The 21,693-nt window shown below is 44.7% G+C and overlaps 1 protein-coding gene across 1 annotated transcript in view; it reads right to left on the bottom strand.

Moving 5' to 3' along the window:
- Window positions 1–427: 427 nt before the first annotated feature.
- LOC126101130 (UDP-glycosyltransferase UGT5-like) overlaps window positions 428–21,693 on the bottom strand; it is a 181,339-nt gene continuing 160,073 nt past the window's right edge. The window contains exon 6 of the mRNA XM_049911813.1: window positions 428–1,874. Within this exon, the coding sequence (XP_049767770.1) occupies window positions 1,574–1,874 (301 nt within the window). The 3' untranslated portion in view covers window positions 428–1,573. The remainder of the gene's footprint in view (window positions 1,875–21,693) is intronic.

Genomic DNA, 21,693 nt, shown 5'->3' on the forward strand with positions numbered 1-21,693 from the left:
ATGATTGCACTAGAACATTATTCCATATGTCATTATTGATGAGAATATGCAAAATATATCTAATAACCGATTTCTCTCTTCCCAAGATTTGCAGTCATTCGAAGTGCAACTGTGGCTGAACCAAGTTATTTTAAGTGTTCCAAAATGCGCTTTTTCCTAATTTAAATTTTCATCAATATTAGCACCTAGGAATTTTGCAGTTTTACCGTATTTCTTCTTCCCTATCACATGTTACTCTTGAGACTGATGTAGTACCCCTAGATGTGCAGAAGTGAATATGTTGTGTCTTTTAAAACTGAGGTCGAGACCATTCGCAAAAAACAAGTCTGTGATACTTTTAAGAACATTGTTCGCCATTATTCCCTTTCTGTAGGGATGCTTGGAATAAACTATGCTGTATTTATATTTTGTGGATTGCCTGAGAATGGGATTCGCACACTATTATGATACAACTACACATGAAGTGTTTGATCTCTTTATTTCCACACACAGACTCATACTGCAAAATTGAGTACAGAATGCTTAAGAGAGCAAGAGTAATAACTAGTTTACACACTGTAGTGTTATACAAAATGATTCACACTTCTCAAGTCTCAAACATTTGCACTTCGTAACATACAATAAATTACAATAATACTCACTCCACTTTGACATTAGCAAACATTCTGACTGCTCGGTACATCTGGTAGTTCTTGTTGCATACTACCTCTCTGAATAGTGCCGTAACGAAATATACTAAACAAGTTGAGTATTCATGGGTAATAATAATAATTAAAAAACGCTTTCGCAACTTTTGATAGAGGGAGACAAGGGAAAGAAGGTAATATAAGAACTTCGATGCTCGGTCTTTGGAAAGAGGTATGACAACGGACTAAAAATGTGAACAAGGCACGATAAATAATGTGAGTAAATAACGGGTAAAGAGGAAAAATGGGAACCACACAGGGATACAGCTGCAAACAATATAGGAGAAAGACGGAATGAAATGCTATGTTGCAAGGGTTGTGTAGACTACGATGAGGGGGGGGGGGGGGGGGGGGGGAGCACTAAGAATTGGTATCTTCGCTAGCTGTGGAAACTTAACTCTTCCGTCATACTTTATGAAGTGGGGTAATTCACTGGTATATTTACGACCAAAATATTTTCTTATGTTTACCGTTAGTGCGCACTTTAACTGGTTAGTAAATCTAGAAATTTTAATGGGACACCATTTCGCTGAAGGCGCCGATAACAAAGTTCTCGGAAAAAGGCGTGTATTCAGTCCTTATCAGTAATCAGGACAAACTTTAGAAAGTGGAAGAGACATCTGACAGGGAGAATATATGGAAATAAAAGAAGAAATAGCCGAGGAATCCGAAAGAAGAGGAAAAGAAAGTCATTGGAAACAGCAAAATAGGTCGACCAAGGAAGAATAGGAGACTTTCTTCAGCAGCAGGCAGTGAAAATTAGCGAATGAGAGGAGGAGGAGGCAAGAGACGCTTAGAAATGAAATGAGAAGATTCAACGATGTAAGAGAATATCACTTTTCAAGGACAGAGATCACTTGAAGTTCTGACGGGAAGGATGTGAGAAATTAGTCCCTTTTTTTAGAACTTTTTGCCTTCGTCTTTTTCGGGACTGGCTTCCGAAATAACCTCAGGAGATACCTCAGTACCAGAAGCAGTGCTACCAACACACCGACGACAACGAGCACAATGAAGGCGATGACGTCGAGCAGCAGGTATTGGTACCAGGCGAGGTCCAGGGCCGCCGAGCGCAGGTGGGGGGCCCCTCTGTGCCTCAGCACGTACTCTACCCAGTAGGCGGCTTCCTCCTTCAGCGGCCTCGGGTTGTCTCGGAATACTCGAGAGCGTTGCTGTGCCGTTTCTCGGTAACTGGAAAGTAAGAATTATTGTGTGAGCTTAGTCAGTGCTAAGGCAGTAACAGGTAGGTTTCTCGTATTCAGAGCTATGTGTGAGTGTAGCAATTCTACTGGTTTCTATAGCCACATCGGTAAACTGCAATACAGCGTTGAGACACTGCACTGACTATCAACATCCACATTCCGTTAAGAATGAACGCGCAAATTGCGATCATGGTTCCTCATCAGCTGTACAATATTTCAGAACAAATGAAAATTTCTGTCAGACTGGAGCTCGAACCCAGATAGCCCGCTTGTCGTGAGTGGTCGCCTTAATCACTTTGGCTATCCGAGCATGCTTCCAGGAGAGAACAAAATCCCTATTTGTCCTATTGTCTGCTCTCCATTGTGCTCGCACTATCTACATCCATACTGCGCAAGCCAACTGACGGTGTGTGGCGGAGGGTACTTTGAGTACCTCTATCGGTTCTCCCTTCTATTCCAGTCTCGTATTGTTCGTGGTAAGAAAGATTGTCGGTATGCCTCTGTGTGGGCTCTAATCTCCCTGATTTTATCCTCATGGTCTCTTCGCGAGATATACGTAGGAGAGAGCAATATACTGCTTGACTCCTCGGTGAAGGTATGTTCTCGAAACTTCAACAAAAGCCCGTACCGAGCTACTGAGCGTCTCTCCTGCAGTCTTCCACTGGAGTGTATCTACCATCTCCGTAACGCTTTTGCGATTACTAAATGATCCTGCAAAGAAGCGCGCCGCTCTCCGTTGGATCTTCTCTGTCTCTTCTATCAACCCTATCTGGTACGGATCCCACACTGGTGAGCAGTATTCAAGCAGTGGGCGAACAAGTGTAATGTAACCTACTTAGATTACTAAAGTCATGTGATGGCGATATGCATATACAGGATGTAAATTTTAAGTTGACAATCTTGGGGGGACATCTGCTGCTGCTGGTAAAAGTAGTCCACCACCCCAGCCCCTTGGCGTTGGGGCGGGAGGCAACTTTAAAATTTCAAATGGGAACCCTCATTTTTTATTGCAGGACCAGATTCTACATAACCTATGTACATTTTGTCTTAAACATTTCTTTTGATTCATGTTAGTTGGCACTGTAATTCAAGAAAATCCATGTTCTAATTTTTGCGTGGAAAATGGTCACGGACAAATAAATACTTTTTTACTTCGTAAATTTTGATTCGCTAAAACTAAAACTCTCCCTCTCTCCCCATAGGGCGGTGTTTGAGAGAGAGAGAGAGAGAGAGAGAGAGAGAGAGAGAGAGAGGGGGGAATTAGAGTTTTACAAACAAAACGTATCCGAATCTGCGGAAATAATTAATTTTTGGCTCAACATTTGTAAAACTCTAATCCCACTCTCTCAAACCCCATCCTATGGGGAGAGTGCGAGAGTTTTAGTTTTAGCGAATCAAAATTTACGAAGTAAATAAGTATTTATTTATCCGTAACCATTTTTCACGCAAAAATGAGAAAATGGATTTTCTTGAATTACAGCGCCAAGTACCAAGTAACAAAACAAACGTGTAAGAGAAAATGTACGTATTTTTTATGTAGAATCTGATTCTGCAATAAAAAATGGGGGTTCCCACATGAATTTTAAAGTTACCTCCCGCCTCAACCCCAGGGGCCTGGGTGGTCGGCTAATTTTAGCACCAGCAGATGTCCCCCTCGAAAATAATCAATTTTGTATTCTACACATTTTTTCGTGTCAAGCTTGTTTTCCGTGTTATTCTGGTTTGTCAACTTTAAATTTACACCCTGTATACAGATGGCGGTAGTTCCGCTTACGCAGGGTATAAAAGGGTAGTGCATTGGCAGAGCTGTCGTTTAAGCTTAGGTGACTCATATGAGAAGGTTACCGATGTGATTATTGCCGCGCGAAGGGGATTAACAGACTTTGAACGCGGATCTACAACGTCAAGAGTCCGTCGAGAATACAAAATCTCAGTCATTATTTCTCACCATGGACAACGCAGTGGCCGATGGTCTTCAATTAACGACCGAGAGCAGCGGCGTTTGCGTACAGTTGCTAGTGCTAGCAGACAAACAACACTGCGTGAAACAACAGCAGAAATCAATGTGGGACGTACGATGAACGTATCCGCTAGGACAGTGCAGCGAAATTTTGCTTTAATGAGCTATGGCAGCAGACGACCGACGCGAGTGCCTTTGCTAACAGCACGACATCACATGCAGCGCCTCTCCTGGCCTCGTGGGCCACATCGACTGTACGCTAGACGACCAGGAAACGGTGGCGTAGTCGGATGGGTCCTGGTATCAGCTGAGAGAAGGGCTCGAGTGCGGCCGAGACCCCACGAAGCCATGGATCGAGGTCGTCAACAAGGCACTGTGCAAGCTCCATAACGGTGCGGGCCGTGTCTACATGGGATGGACTGGGTCTCTGGTACACTGGCTGGGAACAGTTGCGTTCGGCCACTTGAAGGCTATTTGCAGCCATTCATGGACTTCATGTTCCCAAACAACGATGTAATTATTATGGATGACAATGCGCCATGCAACCGCGCCACAGTTGTTCGCCATTTGCTTGAACATTCCGAACAGTTCGAACGAATGATTTGGCCAACTAGAACACCCGACACGAATCCCATAGAACATTTATGGGACATAATCGAGAGACCAGTTCATGCACAAAATCCTGCAACGGCATCACTTTCGCAATTATGGATGTCTACAGAGGCAGCATGACTTCGCATTTCTGCAGGGGACAGACTCCCAACGACTTGTTGAGCCCATGACACCTCGAGCTGCTTCACTACGCCACGCAAAAGGAGGTCCAACACGATACTGAGAGGTGTCCCCCGGCGTTTGTCCTCTCAGGGCAGTGCGAGCACAAGAGAGAGTAGACACCAGGACAAACGAAGGTTTAAGTCGGTGCTGTAAAATGGTCCAAATGGCTCTGAGCACTATGGAACTTCTGAGGTCATCAGTCCCCTAGAATTTAGAACTACTTAAACCTAACTAACCTAAGGACATCACACACATCCATGCCCGAGGCAGGATTCGAACCTGCGACCGTAGCGGTCGCGCGGTTCCAGACTGAAGCGCCTAGAACCGCTCGGTCATCCCGGCCGGCTCGGTGCTGGAAGCGTGAGCAGACAGCCGAAGTGGTTAAGGCGACGGCTTGCAACAATCGGGAAATCTGCGTTCGAGTCACGGTGTGGCACAAATTTTCATTTGTTCTGAAATATTCCACAGCTGATGAGGTTCCATAATTTAAATCTGCAAGTCCATTCTCCGATGGGTAAAGATAATCTGCTACGTCCTGGGGAGAATATTGCGACTCTGACAGCTTCGAACATAACCGTCCAACATCAATATACACGAACGCTTAAAAAGAAAGGAAAGGATAAGACGAAATGAAAAGGTAAGAAATCACTGTAAACCGATTTGTTCCTGACGGATACTACAGCACTAATAAAGTTCATTAAGGACAGAAACATTCCCAGTCGAGCTGTTCAACTCTTAAAAAATGCCATATTGTGCACTCGTTAGTTTCAGTGTTAGGTCACCTCAAAGAGAACGTTGCTGTTATGTTGATGTACCTAGCATCGAGACTGATCAGTAGCGCAAAATACAGTCTTTACTCCAGTTCCACAGACCGAGTGGGTATGTTTCCGTCTTTCACTGCCTGAAAATGAGTCGGGAAATTTACTCCCAAACCACAGTTTTGTTGCCCGAATAGGAAATATCTATCCTCTGTTTCGGATAAGTAAGTGATTCAAAATTACTATGAAAATCATTGCCTCATGGCTACGTCGTAGTAAATGAAAATTTATATCCCGTTGAAAATTGAAACTGGATAATTCTGGGTTTCACGAGCAATCGCCTTGTTTATTGCAGTTTCAATCCGAAGAAGTCTACCCATTGAAAATCTCCTTATCTCTGCATAAATATTGAAACGTAGGATTCATTTAAATGTGCTTATTATAGTAAGCCTTGGGTCACCCTCTACGCTTTTTGCCAACCACTTTACCACCACCTCCACTACACACAAACGCACGCACTTCCATGAACAAACTAACGACGAGTCCTATTAATGGATCCTTTCTATACGTCAGTTTGTGCCGTAACTTTCTTTCCTCTCCAATTCTATTTAGCACATCTTCATTGCTTATTCTATTTACCCACCTAAAAAATGGCTCTGAGCACTATGGGACTCAACTGCTGAGGTCATTAGTCCCCTAGAACTTAGAACTAGTTAAACCTAACTAACCTAAGGACATCACAAACATCCATGCCCGAGGCAGGATTCGAACCTGCGACCGTAGCGGTCTTGCGGTTCCAGACTGCAGCGCCTTTAACCGCACGGCCACTTCGGCCGGCTTTACCCACCTAATTTACAGCATTGTCCCATTGCACTGTAGAACAAAGGCTTCTGTTCTCATCTTGCCTGAGCTCTTGATCGTCCACGTTTCACTTCTGTACAAGGTCCAAGCAAGTACTTCCAGAGTAGACTCACTAACAATTAAACTTACATTTCATGTTAACAGGTTTCTCTTCTTTAAAGAAATGCTATTCCTGCTATAGCCAGTCTACCTTGTACGTCCTCTGTACTTCGGCCATCAAGGGTTATTAGTCCGGGGTAGGTAATTTCATCTACTACTTTTGGTGTCATTTCCTAATCTGATTCCGTCATCATGAATTCCTGTACAATAAATTGTCCGTTTTGTTGATGTTCACCTTGCAATCTCTCTTCGAGACACCAACAATTCCATTCAACGACTCTTCCTAGTCCTGTGCCGTCTCGGAAAGACAACGTTCTCGTCGGTTGTCATGATTTTAACTTTTGAAGTATAATTCCCTTCAAAACTTCATTTTTGGTTTCCTTTACTACTTACTCTGTTAACAATAAGGAAATACGAGCACGCTTCAAGATCTGAAGGCATCTCTACACGCACCATCCAACCGACCGACAAACTGGACGTATGTAGACGCTTTGGCCAACCGACCGACCAACTTTTCTCGTCGGGATGTCGGGCAAGTACAAACACCCGACAGCCACCCCCTCACCACCCACGAAAAAAAGGGTCACTCCATCTAACAAATTGTGATGTGTGTGACGCTGTCCTGCCGTCCAGTAAAAGTTGGTGTTTTGTCACTGCGCGCGGGATTAAATTCTGTTCTAATATGCAAGGTGGTTTGTATTTCGTTATTGACAAATTATGAAAGAAATTGTGCATGACACCGGGTAAAGGAAGGTTCTGGGTTTTATGTTCGCACACTATACCATACACTCCACAGGAGTCAATTTCATGCTACACACGAGTCCACAGGTCTATCTGACAACTGCGCCAGACACTTGTTGTCTTATGAGTATACACGCGTTGCTGACCGCAGCGCCGTGTTCTGCCTGTTTACATGTATCTGTATTTGAATACGCATGACTACATCGGTTTCTTTGGTGCTTCGTGTATTTCCGATAGTCATGGAAATGAAATAAAAATCCGAAATACAGACGGATTAGAACTTACACTAATTTCCGATACATATCCATTAGAACTACTGACTGCCTTGGGAGAGCCAGTCCTGACAAAACTCTACCATCTGGTGAGCAAGATGTATGAGACAGGCGAAATACCCTCAGACTTGAAGAAGAATATACTAATTCCAATTCCAAAGAAAGCAGGTGTTGACAGATGTGAAAATTACCGAACTATCAGTTTAATAAGTCACAGCTGCCAAATACTAACACGACTTATTTACAGACGAATGGAAAAACTGGTAGAAGCCGACCTCGGGGAAGATCAGTTTGGATTCCGCAGAAATATTGAAACACGTGAGGCAATACTGACCTTACGACTTATCTTAGAAGAAAGATTAAGGAAAGGCGAACCTACGTTTCTAGCATTTGTAGACTTAAGAGAAAGCTTTTGACAATGTTGACTGGAATACTCTCTTTCAAATTCTAAAGGTGGCAAGGGTAAAATGCGGGTAAAATATAGGGAGCGAAAGGCTATTTACAATTTGTACAGAAACCAGATGCCAGTTATAAGAGTCGAGGGACATGAAAGGAAGCAGTGGTTGGGAAGGGAGTGAGACAGGGTTGTAGCCTCTCCCCAATGTTATTCAGTCTGTATATTGAGCGAGCAGTAAAGGAAACAAAAGAAAAATTCGGAGTAGGTATTAAAGTCCATGGAGAAGAAATAAAAACGTTGAGGTTCGCCGATGACATTGTAATTCTGTCAGAGACAGCAAAGGACTTTGAAGAGCAGTTGAACGGAATGGACAGTGTCTTGAAAGGAGGATATAAGATGAACATCAACAAAAGCAAAACGAGGATAATGGAATGTAGTCGAATTCAGTCGGGTGATGCTGAGGGAATTAGATTAGGAAATGAGACACTTAAAGTAGTAAAGGAGTGTTTGTATTTGGGGAGCAAAATAACTGATGATGGTCGAAGTAGAGAAGATATAAAATGTAGACTGGCAATGGCATGGAAAGCGTTTCTGAAGAAGAGAAATTTCTTAACATCGAGTATAGGTTTAAGTGTCAGGAAGTCGTTTCTGAAAGGATTCGTATCGAGTGTAGCCGTGTATGGAAGTGAAACATGGACGATAAATAGTTTGAACAGGAAGTGAATAGAAGCTTTCGAAATGTGGTGCTACAGAAGAATGCTGATGATTAAATGGGTAGATCACATAACTAATGAGGAAGTATTGAATAGAATTGGGGAGAAGAGGAGTTTGTGGCACAACTTGACAAGAAGAAGGGACCGGTTGGTAGGACATGTTCTGAGGCCTCAAGGGATCACAAATTTAGCACTGGAGGTCAGCGTGGAGGGTAAAAATCGTAGAGGGAGACCAAGAGATGAATATACTAAGCAGATTCAGAAGGATGTAGGTTGCATTAGGTACTGGGAGATGAAGAAACTTTCACGGGATAGGGTAGCATGGAGAGCTGCATCAAACCAGTCTCAGGACTGAAGACCACAACAACAACACAACATTGGAAGTAAAACTTGAAGCCGAAATACAGACGATCTATGGACGTTTATTCATAAAATATTCTTGCTTCATTATTATATGTGCTATAAAAGCGCAGCCTATTGCCAAGCCTCCCGCTATGAAGAGCAAAGGGTGGGAATTTTTTATAGTTCTAACAGTTGTTAAATGCCCCATTTCTTATGTATGTGCTGCTGTATCAGATTACGTGCGCCTCCAACATTTGTAGCGGTTCTTCTTCTAACCTGAAGTGAGTTTCTTTAACTTTCAGTGGCCGGCGCCTTTTATGTTACACACATAAATTAGTAAGGTTTACATGAACATCTTTTGTTTTATTTGTTCTACTTTACCATGATGTGTGTCAGCAGGCAACTGAAACACTTCCAGGTTTCAGGAATTATTTTATATAATTCTGGGGATAAAACAGCACAATCTGAGGCCCTCACAACTTCTGCCAGTGGCTAGAAACGGTAATGTAGCTAATAGTCTGTCTTCACAGACTACAACCTCTCTCATTACTATTCTTTTTCACTAAGAATGGTGAAGAACGGTTTGATAATGCTCAGCAGCTCCGAAATGCATGTTTCATCTATTATTAGATAATTACGAAAATCATTGGCTTCCACCTTCTTAAATAACAGAGTGAGCGCGAATTTCTTTCTTTGCATTAGCCACATTTTTGCCCACAGCTTCTCTGTTGTACCTTGTTACTTCTAAAACGGCCAAAGCAAACTGCAGTTCTTGTTTGTATGTAAGATCAAGCGGGATTTCGTACAATGTAAACCAAATAATCTTTAGTTACACGAATCACAACACGGCAGCGCTGTAATCGCCGAGTGCAGTCTGTAGAATCGTGTGCAGGCTGCCACGAAATCTGTCGGTTAGTCGGTTGGCCGAGAATTTGGTGCTTGTGTAGGGCCTTCACCATGTAACTATTAATAAATGCAGCCGCGAGACTCCCTCTCGTGTTTGTTACACAATGCGACAGCAGCGCTCCTACGGACAGAAAGATGAAATACTGAATAGGATATCGGATGAATGCGAATAGTATTGTTTATCTGGATTTGTAACATTGGTTTTACAGTAATGGCAGAAAAAGACACAGCAATTGTGTTTTTTAGTTCCCTAAGTGCCAAGGGGTGTGTGATATGGTACATTACAGGACAGCTTATTTACAATTCTCATGTACAGTACAGATAATTACTAAACAATGTCTTTTTCTTTTAAGAACAAAAAATGTTTAGCATGCGGGAGAACACCTGGCGTTTTGCAGAAAGACGTCGTTTATCTACCCAATAACGCGAAGTTTCTGTTACTACACTCCCAGGCAAATGTGCGAATATGAAACGTAGGAAACCTACACGGAACGCATAAGCTACTTTATTCAGCGTACCAAATAAGTCACAATGACTGCAACTGAAGGGAAAACCAAACTGACGCGATAATAAAACGTAAAAAGCAATGAAGCTTTTTTCTGGCACTGAAGAAATTAGTTCCACAACTGTTGCTCTTTCTGAGCTACAGGCGACAGGAATCTTCAACATATTCGGTTTTGGCGCAAAAGTAAGTACATTTACAAAAACTTTCGAGTATTAGAAAGTCGAGTGCAATGTAAGCATGTGCGAATCATTAGACTCCATAGAAAATTGTTACGCGTCAAGGAAGTGCGTACCATAATAAGAACAGATGTCAGAAATATATGTTGCTCATATCTGAAATATACTGATGATCCAAAACATTGTGACCACCTGCTCAACAGCTTGTTTGTCAGTCTTTGGAACGAAAAAGAACACAGATTCTGCGTATCAGGGATCCGATAGTTTGTTGCTAGGTTTGTGGAGGTATGTGACACTATACATTAACCTCTGCTAAGAGGCTCATGAACTAACTAACCGAAATAATTTTCAGAGAATGCATTTAGCAGAATTTCGGATGATGTTTTGTGCGTAGCAAGCCAGTGGGTGTGTTGGACCTTCCATCGACCTACGGACCCCCTTGAAGATGTCTCCCACAGTCGGAGACGAAACGTTGGGAATTGAGACAAAATTCATCAACCGACCACGGCATAACAGCCCGGATAATTATAATGACATGATATTTCCGGCCGTGAAAGTCTACATTTTAGTATCAGTGAGTCGCATGTCAACACAAGCACCGAAGTCAACATTACCTTCCTTCAATTGGCCCAACTGGCGGTGAATCGAGGAAGTACAGTACGTACTGACGAAACTAAAATGAGCTCTAACATGGAAATTAAGCGTTTCCGGACACAAGTCCTCAAATGGCTCTGAGCACTATGGGACTTAACTTCTGTGGTCATCAGTCCCCTAGAACTTAGAACTACTTAAACCTAACTAACCTAAGGACATCACACACATCCATGCCCGAGGCAGGATTCGAACCTGCGACCGTAGCAGTCCCGCGGTTCCGGACTGCGCGCCTAGAACCACTAGACCACCGCGGCCGGCACACAAGTCCTCATAACATCTTTTCTTTATTTGTGTGTGAGGAATGTTTCCTGAAAGTTTGGCCGTACCTTTTTCTAACACCCTGTATAACAGAGAAGAGACGAACAGGAAATGATTCTAGTGACGATACAGGCCACACATGAAGAAATCCACTGACATAGGTGCCAAGTGGCAGAAGCTTATTACCAGGCGCATGGGAACGAAGCATCTCGGAAACGCCGAACCTTGTACGCTGTCCGCATTCTGCTGCCATGAACGTCTATGGAAAGCGATTGAGGGACAAGGCATCTACGAGTAGACGATAAGGTTAGACGTCCACGCGTCGTCATAGAACATGGTGGTCAGAGCCTTGCCGGCTCAGTAAAGCAGGATAGGCGGCGATTTGCGGCAGATCCGACGATAGTGTACAATGCTAGTGCATTCAGAAGCATTTCAGAGCACACTGTACAACCCACGTCGTTGAAACGGGGCCTTCCCACAGACGAATGTCGGAGAATTGCAGATATACTGTCCTGTCACATTAATGTCACCAACTGACAAAAGCCTGAATAACAACCACCTCCTGCAGCGCGGTCCGATGTGAGGCGTACAGGAAGAGAACCAGCGAGGTTCTGGAAGGTATCGGCAGGGATGTGGAGTCATGGCGACTCCAGTGTCACCAACAGCTACGCTAGGTTATCGGTTGAGGATCCGTGGCACGTACAGCCCGGTGGCCCCAGAGATTGTCGACTAGGTTTAGATCCGGGGACTTTGGTCCCCAAGGGTGTACGCTGAACTCATCCTGGTGGTCTTCGAAACACGCGCACACACACACTGCGAACTGTGTGACATGTTGCATTTTACTGCTGGTAGATGCCGTTGTCCTGAGGAAAAGCACACTGCATGTTCCGGAAGTATAGATGCGTACTTGTGTTGATCCGAGAATGACGAAATAACCCGGGGGTCCCCGCGAAAACATTCTCCAGACCGTAACGCTCCCTCCTCTGGCCTGGACTCTCCCGACGATTGTTGCAGAGTATCTGCTCTCACACGTTTCACGCCGTACACGCCAACAGCCATCTTTTCGATGGAGCACAGAACGTGATTCATCTGTAAAGGCCATCTGTCGCCAGTCGGCGGACGTCCAGTTGCGGTACTGGCGTGCAAATTCCAGCCTTCGTCGCCGATGAACAGTAGTCAGCACTGGTACATGACCCAGACTCCTGCTGTGTAGCCCCATACGCAGCAATGTTCGCTGAACGGTCTTTGAGGTGACACTGTTGGTACTCCTTGGTTCATCTGGGTGGTCAGTTGTTCAACAGCTGCACGTATATTCGCCCATACGCATCTTCGCGGCCGTCGTTCAACCCTTTGGTGCACCACAGCTACCTCGGTGCTGGTTCTGGGTAGCGCCATTTTGCCAAGCACGATGCATCGTATACTTCGACCACGTCAGAACCCGAACAGTTCTGAAACTTAGCCGTTTCGGAAATGCTTCCACCCTCGGCCCGAAAGCCAGTGATGATGCCCTTGTGGATGTCAGATAAATCGTTCCGTATCCGTGTTACGACAACGACTGCATTGTCTTCCGCGTACCGGCATCGAATGTAAGCGTTGGTCACATGGATATGACTTGACCGCATATATGGACAGCATAATTTACCGGAGTTTTTCGTACACCATCAGGTAGTTTGGGACCTCATCTCTCGGGACGAGGGAAGGGCTTCCTCCAGCTGGTTCTGTCCGTAAATCTCAGCTTTCAAGCCGTCGTGTGTAATATTTCCTGACACAGCCAGTACGTAAGTGGCCTCCGCATTTTCATTATTTACTAACAATACGAAATGTTAATTCTTCAATATACTAAAGCCACTATCACATCATCAACAGTCAGACCAGTATTTCATTTAGAATCGTGATTTCAAAAAGGCAAGATGTCGGAGAACGACAATAAGATAGGAAATAATGGGCACGTGAATGGTTGAGAAAATTTGATGGCATACTCCCTGTTAGTTTACTCTTTAAGTCCGATGTACCTTGCGTATTAGCAAAAATTATCAAACTTGTCAAGGGGCAGAATAGAGCAAGAAAAAATGTCAATTAGAGACGAAATTGCAGTTGAAAAAATTAGGAAATTTCTGGGAACAGAAAGGTCATATGAGTAGTATTTATTGTTTTACGAGGACGTGCTGAAAAGTAATTCCTCCTAATTTTTTATGCGGAAACTCTTACAGCTTTTTAAATAAAACAGACGTTATTAACATTGCACATCTTTATTCTTCATACACACATATTTATTTCTCAACATAGTTACCCTGGCGACGAACACGTTTCTCCCGACGAGAGAGAACATTATTGATACAGTCACTGTAGAATGTCTGACTGTGCTGACGCAGCCACAACCGTGATCGCTGTATTCACAGACATGAGCAAAAGCGAACGGAACAAGGTGTGGGAACCGAAGATCTGCTCAAGAATGTTCGGTGCAGGTTAATCTACATCTACATCTACATCTACATTTATACTCCGCAAGCCACCCAACGGTGTGTGGCGGAGGGCACTTTACGTGCCACTGTCATTATCTCCCTTTCCTGTTCCAGTCGCGTATGGTTCGCGGGAAGAACGACTGTCTGAAAGCCTCTGTGCGCGCTCTAATCTCTCTAATCTTACATTCGTGATCTCCTCGGGACGTATAAGTAGGGGGAAGCAATATATTCGATACCTCATCCAGAAACGCACCCTCTCGAAACCTGGCGAGCAAGCTACACCGCGATGCAGAGCGCCTCTCTTGCAGAGTCTGCCACTTGAGTTTGTTAAACATCTCCGTAACGCTATCACGGTTACCAAATAACCCTGTGATGAAACGCGCCGCTCTTCTTTGGATCTTCTCTATCTCCTCCGTCAACCCGATCTGGTACGGATCCCACACTGATGAGCAATACTCAAGTATAGGTCGAACGAGTGTTTTGTAAGCCACCTCCTTTGTTGATGGACTACATTTTCTAAGGACTCTCCCAATGAATCTCAACCTGGTACCCGCCTTACCAACAATTAATTTTATATGATCATTCCACTTCAAATCGTTCCGCACGCATACTCCCAGATATTTTACAGAAGTAACTGCTACCAGTGTTTGTTCCGCTGTCATATAATCATACAATAAAGGATCCTTCTTTCTATGTATTCGCAATACATTACATTTGTCTATGTTAAGGGTCAGTTGCCACTCCCTGCACCAAGTGCCTATCCGCTGCAGATCTTCCTGCATTTCGCTACAATTTTCTAATGCTGCAACTTCTCTGTATACTACAGCATCATCCGCGAAAAGCCGCATGGAACTTCCGACACTATCTACTAGGTCATTTATATATATTGTGAAAAGCAATGGTCCCATAACACTCCCCTGTGGCACGCCAGAGGTTACTTTAACGTCTGTAGATGTCTCTCCATTGAGAACAACATGCTGTGTTCTGTTTGCTAAAAACTCTTCAATCCAGCCACACAGCTGGTCTGATATTCCGTAGGCTCTTACTTTGTTTATCAGGCGACAGTGCGGAACTGTATCGAACGCCTTCCGGAAGTCAAGGAAAATGGCATCTACCTGGGAGCCTGTATCCAATATTTTCTGGGTTTCATGAACAAATAAAGCGAGTTGGGATTCACACGATCGCTGTTTCCGGAATCCATGTTGATTCCTACATAGTAGATTCTGAGTTTCCAAAAACGACATGATACTCGAGCAAAAGACATGTTCTAAAATTCTACAACAGATCGACGTCAGAGAGATAGGTCTATAGTTTTGCGCATCTGCTCGACGACCCTTCTTGAAGACTGGGACTACCTGTGCTCTTTTCCAATCATTTGGAACCTTCTGTTCCTCTAGAGACTTGCGGTACACGGCTGTTAGAAGGGGGGCAAGTTCTTTCGCGTACTCTGTGTAGAATCGAATTGGTATCCCGTCAGGTCCAGTGGACTTTCCTCTGTTGAGTGATTCCAGTTGCTTTTCTATTCCTTGGACACTTATTTCAATGTCAGCCATTTTTTCGTTGGTGCGAGGATTTAGAGAAGGAACTGCAGTGCGGTCTTCCTCTGTGAAACAGCTTTGGAAAAAGGTGTTTAGTATTTCAGCTTTACGCTTGTCATCCTCTGTTTCAATGCCATCATCATCCCGGAGTGTCTGGACATGATGTTTCGAGCCACTTACTGATTTAACGTAAGACCAGAACTTCCTAGGATTTTCTGTCAAGTCGGTACCTAGTATTTTACTTTCGAATTCACTGAACGCTTCACGCATAGCCCTCCTTACGCTAACTTTGACATCGTTTAGCTTCTGTTTGTCTGAGAGGTTTTGGCTGCGTTTAAACTTGGAGTGAAGCTCTCTTTGCTTTCGCAGTAGTTTCCTAACTTTGTTGTTGTACCACGGTGGGTTTTTCCCGTCCCTCACAGTTTTGCTCGGCACGTACCTGTCTAAAACGCATTTAACGGTTGCCTTGAACTTTTTCCATAAACACTCAACATTGTCAGTGTCGGAACAGAAATTTTCGTTTTGATCTGTTAGGTAGTCTGAAATCTGCCTTCTATTACTCTTGCTAAACAGATAAACCTTCCTCCCTTTTTTTATATTCCTATTAACTTCCATATTCAGGGATGCTGCAACGGCCTTATGATCACTGATTCCCTGTTCTGCGCTTACAGAGTCGAAAAGTTCGGGTCTGTTTGTTATCAGTAGGTCCAAGATGTTATCTCCACGAGTCGGTTCTCTGTTTAATTGCTCGAGGTAATTTTCGGATAGTGCACTCAGTATAATGTCACTCGATGCTCTGTCCCTACCACCCGTCCTAAACATCTGAGTGTCCCAGTCTATATCTGGTAAATTGAAATCTCCACCTAAGAATATAACATGCTGAGAAAAGTTATGTGAAATGTATCCCAGATTTTCTCTCAGCTGTTCTGCCACTAATGCTGCTGAGTCGGGGGGTCGGTAAAAGGAGCCAATTATTAACCTAGCTCGTTTGTTGAGTGTAACCTCCACCCATAATAATTCACAGGAACTATCCACTTCTACTTCACTACAGGATAAACTACTACTAACAGCAACGAACACTCCACCACCGGTTGCATGCAATCTATCCTTTCTAAACACCGTCTGTGCCTTTGTAAAAATTTCGGCAGAATTTATCTCTGCCTTCAGCCAGCTTTCTGTACCTATAACGATTTCAGCTTCGGTGCTTTCTATCAGCGCTTGAAGTTCCGGTACTTTACCAACGCAGCTTCGACAGTTTACAATTACAATACCGATTGCTGCTTGGTCCCCGCATGTCCTGACTTTGCCCCGCACCCGTTGAGGCTGTTGCCCTTTCTGCACTTGCCCGAGGCCATCTAACCTAAAAAACCGCCCAGCCCACGCCACACAACCCCTGCTACCCGTGTAGCCGCTTGTTGCGTGTAGTGGACTCCTGACCTATCCAGCGGAACCCGAAACCCCACCACCCTATGGCGCAAGTCGAGGAATCTGCAGCCCACATGGTCGCAGAACCGTCTCAACCTCTGATTCAGACCCTCCACTCGGCTCTGTACCAAAGGTCCGCAGTCAGTCCTGTCGACGATGCTGCAGATGGTGAGCTCTGCTTTCATCCCGCTAGCGAGACTGGCAGTCTTCACCAAATCAGATAGCCGCCGGAAGCCAGAGAGGATTTCCTCCGATCCATAGCGACACACATCATTGGTGCCGACATGAGCGACCACCTGCAGATGGGTGCACCCTGTACCCTTCATGGCATCCGGAAGGACCCTTTCCACATCTGGAATGACTCCCCCCGGTATGCACACGGAGTGCACTTTGGTTTTCTTCCCCTCCCTTGCTGCCATATCCCTAAGGGGCCCCATTACGCGCCTGACGTTGGAGCTCCCAACTACCAGTAAGCCCACCCTCTGCGACTGCCCGGATCTTGCAGACTGAGGGGCAACCTCTGGAACAGGACAAGCAGCCATGTCAGGCTGAAGATCAGTATCAGCCTGAGACAGAGCCTGAAACCGGTTCGTCAGACAAACTGGAGAGGCCTTCCGTTCAGCCCTCCGGAATGTCTTTCGCCCCCTGCCACACCTTGAGACGACCTCCCACTCTACCACAGGTGAGGGATCAGCCTCAATGCGGGCAGTATCCCTTGCAACCACAGTCGTAGTCCGATCGGGGGATGCGTGGGACGAGCTGGCCGTTCCCGACAAACCCCCATCCGGACCCCCACAGTGATGCCCATTGGCAACAGCCTCAAGCTGTGTGACCGAAGCCAACACTGCCTGAAGCTGGGAGCGAAGGGATGCCAACTCAGCCTGCATCCGAACACAGCAGTTGCAGTCCCTATCCATGCTAAAAACTTGTGCAAAGAACGTCTGAACTAATCTACAGAGAGCGCAGACAAAACGACACAAAATTGAAGCGGTTATTAAAATACAAGATTGCCTAGTAAATGCAGTAATGCTGCCACTTGTGCACTGCTGACACACTGCTCGGCGGCGGAAGGAGACTACGCGATTTAACACTATTCGAGTACTAAAACGTGATGCTACAACTCTCAAATACTATAATACGCCCGAAATTTATGAATTAAACAATGCAAGTACCAAAAACACGCAAAGAAATTAAGAATTAAAGTATGTAACAAATGAGTGAGCTAGGAGTATACGACTTGCTGCTGCAGCTGCTTATCCAACGGCGGCAGGGAGCACACTGACTGTGACCAACCGACACTGGCCGTTCAAAACAAAAACAGATGACAGACGACTACGCGAATTTACACTATTCAGGTACTAAAACGCGATGCTACAACTCTCAAATACTATAATACGCCCGAAATTTATGAATTAAACAATGCAAGTACCAAAAACACGCAAAGAAATTAAGAATTAAACTATGTAACAAATGAGTGAGCTAGGAGTATACGACTTGCTGCTGCAGCTGCTTATCCAACGGCGGCAGGGAGCACACGTTTACCGAACTACAGTGGTACGCTGAAATGTAGGACATGAACGTAACTTCGCTTTCAAGTAGTACAAGACGCAGTTTATGATGACCATCGTCAAAGTGAAATCCAACTACAGGTGCTACCACAATAGCTCAATAGATTTCACGTCATTCCATCACCATACTGTGACTGTGGGTTCCAGAACGCTGACCACATATACCTAGTCTGCCGTAGACACAGGAAGGAATCAGACTCTCTACTACAGAAGCTCGCTAAAATGAAACAAACTTCCTTCGTATGTTGATATTCTTAACACTGAACATAAATAATAATTCTAGTTCGTTAAACTACGATGACTATTTAGTCCTTGTATTTACTTAAATGTTGTGTTAATATCATTGACACTTCTGCTATAAATCAAACGGCAATTAAAGGATAGGTAACAGTGTCCAATGAAATAGAATAAAGAAAAATTCAGTCACAACGAATGCAGTAGGGTGTTTACACATAATTTAGATTTTGTGATCTCAAATCGGACTGGCAAACTGGCATCTTCAGAATATTGGAGTCTTCACATGACCAATCAGAAGTTATATTGGGAAATCGGTTCACGCAAAATAGAATTTCGAAGTTCATGAAAATACTGTGTGTGTCATTATGGATGATTCTTAATAGACTTGAAACCATTAGGGTGGACCTTCTAACATTTTTTGTTGTGCCATACGCTGGGTGACAGCCCTCATCCCCAGTGCTGAGTTGATGGTGGATATACTGGAAGGCGATGGTGTCGTTCAGATGACTAGTCCAGCAAACTAGGCATGTGTGTCCTCAGTCTTTCGAAACGGCATACATGAATAAAACTTTCTTGGTTTTAAAGCCGCGTCAATTCGAATAAAATCCTCGAGCTTTCGATGACCGCCTCCGCCACCGTCGTCAGTTCACTGACTGCCGGGGCTGCTACCGTTTCTCGCTTATATAGGCATGATGACATCAGCAGCAGCCAATCAGATAGACCTACTGTGGCGCGTGCGTGTAAGTCGACCCGGGCAGCTGGCGGAGCTATTGCCCGTCGCAGCACCGGTGACGTCAGGTGGCGCCAGGGGCAGGCGCCACCTTTGAAACTGCCGCTCCCGTGTCGCGCATCAGTCTTTGCTTTCTTTCGATGTCCAACGCCCGCCCCCATGCCCTGCTGAGTGGGTACCCCTGGTCTGTGTTGAAACTGTTGTTGTTTAAACGAATCTCGGCCGCTTCCTTTACAACGGAGTCCCAGTATGTAGACGCATGAGCCAACACTTTTGTATTTTCGAACTGTATTTTATGTCCGTTTTCTAGGCAATGCTCCGCATTGGCCGACTTGTCAAGCTCCGTTTGTTTTATATGGCGCTTGTGCTCAGAACAACGCTCCGCAACCGTGCGAATTGCTTGACCGATATACATGCCGCCGACGAAAGACACCTGGTGAATCAGTAGAAGAGGCCAAACGGACTGCATTCCTACCGCACTGTGGAGCAACTAGCATCAAGTTAGGACGTCTGCTGCAGAAAACTTGGGCTAAGACCAGTGTTCCGGCCCGCCCCCAAGATACGAGATATGTTGCGCCCTGTTAAAGACGACATCGCTCTTCGAGTGTCCGGAGTGTATGTTGTACCCTGTGAATGTGGCAGCTTGTATATCGGATAAACAATTCGCACGGTTGCGGAGCGTTGTACTGAGCACAAGCGCCATATAAAACAAACGGGGCTTGACAAGTCGGCCATAGCAGAACATTGCCTAGAAAACGGACATAAAATACAATTCGAAAATACAAAAGTGTTTGTTCATGCATCTACATACTGGGACTCCGTTGTAAAGAAAGCGGCCGAGATTCGTTTAAACAACAACCATTTCAACAGAGACCAGGGGTACACACTCAGCAGGGCATGGGGGCGGTCGTTGGACATCGAAAGAAGGCAAAGACATATGCGCGACACGGGAGCGGCAGTTTCAAACGTGGCTCCTGCCCCTGGCGCCACCTGAATACCGGTGCTGCGACGGGTAATAGCTCCGCTAGCTGCCCGGGTCGACTTACACGCACGCGCCACAGTAGGTCTATCTGATTGGCTGCTGCTGATCTCATCATGCCTACATAAGCGAGAAACGGTAGCAGCCCCGGCAGTCAGTGAACTGACGACGGTGGCGGAGGCGGTCATCGAAAGCTCGAGGATTTTATTCGAAAACCGAGAACCTTTTGTTCAAACTACGCAAAGACTGTGAATGAAGTAACCTGGCTCTTAACTGCAGAGATGGGGTGCTATGGGAGGGGACAATAGTTGTGGTGGAGGGTATGCTCCCAGAGGCCACAGCACTGAGTGGAGATGAAAAGCTGTAGACTAAGCATATGCAGAACTTCTAAGCCGCAGCCACAAAGACAGCAAACGATTGTATTAAGAGTTTATGCCAGTACGACCAATAACTCAGTACTCCCGAAGTACAGAGCCGAATAAGGAATTCAGCACACAAACAACTGAATTGGCCGTTTCTAATGGGCTAACCACACTGCTGAAGAGACCACAGCAAACCTTCGGAAGGAAGGATAGTCTCGCACAGCGCTGAGAACGAGTATTCCTTTCTGTGGGGCATGTTATTTTGTAAGGGTTCTATCTAAGGCGTGTTGATGATGGCTGAAATTCACTCTGAAGACCTGTTTCAGGAAGGCCAGCACCTTCAATGACTGTTCGCTATATGGAGACTGCTGTACTCGCTGTCAACATGTACCTTGGAAGCTAAAAAAAAATCTCAATGAATCCATGAAACGTGATGGTCACATAATACATTAGATGCCATTAATTACGCCATCTCTGCTGTTTCCGAGTTGCTTTATGAATGCAGAAATTGCCCTCATGTCTTGAGACGTAGAGGGAAAGGAATTGCAGTGCAGCTATATCCGTACTGTATATTACAGTAACCAAAATGAAACAGTCCCATAAATAATTCAACATTTCGTGGCCCTGTCAGCAACTGTATAAATATTAATTTTAATAATCAACAGCCTCAGTTGCACCGTTTACCTAGAATTTACCTACGTTTCAGTAGGGATAACCCAACCTTCTTCAGAATAACAGTAACTACCGTCTTTCCATAGTAGACATCGTCAAGCTAAAACTACAAATGCTTACAACGCATGAACGTCCTATTGACTTGATTCTAGACCATTTCAGGTCAAATATACTAACCTCGAATAAGGACCATCTATTTTATATGGCCCGTATTGCCGTATGTTACAGATTAGATATAGACTTATTCATAAGTTCAATCATGTCCATTTGTGTATTAAGTCAATAGGACGTTCATGCATTGTAACCATAGATAAGCAAGTGCTTAACAATTACGCCTTAAAAATTTCTAGATCTAGTCGTAATAATGACGATGTTGGCTTTTTATTATCCTTCCCACTCCTAAGTTCTTTTTAGGTGAT

Source organism: Schistocerca cancellata, chromosome 9, assembly GCF_023864275.1.
Source record: "Schistocerca cancellata isolate TAMUIC-IGC-003103 chromosome 9, iqSchCanc2.1, whole genome shotgun sequence".
NCBI lineage: Eukaryota > Metazoa > Arthropoda > Insecta > Orthoptera > Acrididae > Schistocerca > Schistocerca cancellata.